Below are 1,012 nucleotides of genomic sequence, written 5' to 3' on the forward strand. Positions count from 1 at the left end.
CCCAGCAGGATGGGGGGCAGCAGCAGCAGCACCTCCAGGATCTTGCGGAGCAGCTCCTCCCGGCTCAGCACGATCCCGGGGGGGCCGCAGGGGGTCCCCAGGATCGGCAGCACCTCCAGCAGCAGGGCACGGATGGCACAGGCTGACAGGACAGGGCTGTCACCACTCCCCGCTGTCCCCAGTTCCCCACGCATCACCAAATTCCCCAGCATTCCTGATCCCCGCTGTCCCCAGTGCCCCCCCGCTGTCCCCAGTCCCCCCCAACATCCCCATTCCCCAGTGCCAACAATTCCCCAGCGTCCCTGGCCCTCGGCATCACCGATTCCCCCAGTGCCACTGACCCCTGGTGTCACCACCCCCCCCCGCAGTCTCCAGCCCGCAGTTTCACCTTCCCCAGTCCCGCTGTCACCAGCTGCTGACTTCTCTGATCCCCCCAGTGCCCGGCACCCCCATCCCTGCTGCCCCCCGTCCCCGCTGTCCCCGGTGCCCCCCGGCTCTCTCACCCCCCGCCGCCTCCCCGCCCAGGCGCTGCCGGACACCCCCCGCCAGCCGCACCAGCTGCCCCCGTGCCGAGGCCTCCGGGGGCCCCAGCCCGGCCCCGGGGGGCTGCAGCTGCCGCAGGCTGTGCAGCACCAGCGCCCGCAGCTGCCCGCGGAATCCCACGGCCCGGCCCCGCAGCAGGAGCTGCTCCAGCAGCCCCGAGAAATCCCGCATCAGCCGGGGCAGCAGCACGGCCTGCGGAGAGAGAGGGGGGATTCCCGCTGGGAATGCTGCTCTGAGGGAGAGGGGGTGGTTCCCAATAGGAATGCTGCTCTGAGGAGGATGGAGGGGGATTCCTGCTGGGAATGCTGCTCTGAGGAAGAGGGGGGGGATTCCCGCTGGGAATGCTGCTCTGAGGTACAGAGGGGTGATTCCCCCTGGGAATGCTGCTCTGAGGAGGATGAAGGGGGATTCCCACTGGGAATGCTGCTCTGAGGAGGATGAAGGGGGATTCCCACTGGGAATGCTGCTC

The 1,012-nt window shown here is 69.3% G+C and overlaps 1 protein-coding gene across 1 annotated transcript in view; it reads right to left on the minus strand.

Annotated features, from left to right (window-relative positions):
• Positions 1 to 405: 405 nt before the first annotated feature.
• The window catches only part of LOC108508473 (glycerol-3-phosphate acyltransferase 2, mitochondrial-like), a 5,823-nt gene continuing 5,216 nt past the window's right edge, over positions 406 to 1,012 (minus strand). Inside the window, exon 11 of the mRNA XM_017837280.1 lies at positions 406 to 735. Within this exon, the coding sequence (XP_017692769.1) occupies positions 406 to 735 (330 nt within the window). The remainder of the gene's footprint in view (positions 736 to 1,012) is intronic.

Source organism: Lepidothrix coronata, unplaced genomic scaffold (genome assembly GCF_001604755.1).
Source record: "Lepidothrix coronata isolate B3197 unplaced genomic scaffold, Lepidothrix_coronata-1.0 Scaffold301, whole genome shotgun sequence".
NCBI lineage: Eukaryota > Metazoa > Chordata > Aves > Passeriformes > Pipridae > Lepidothrix > Lepidothrix coronata.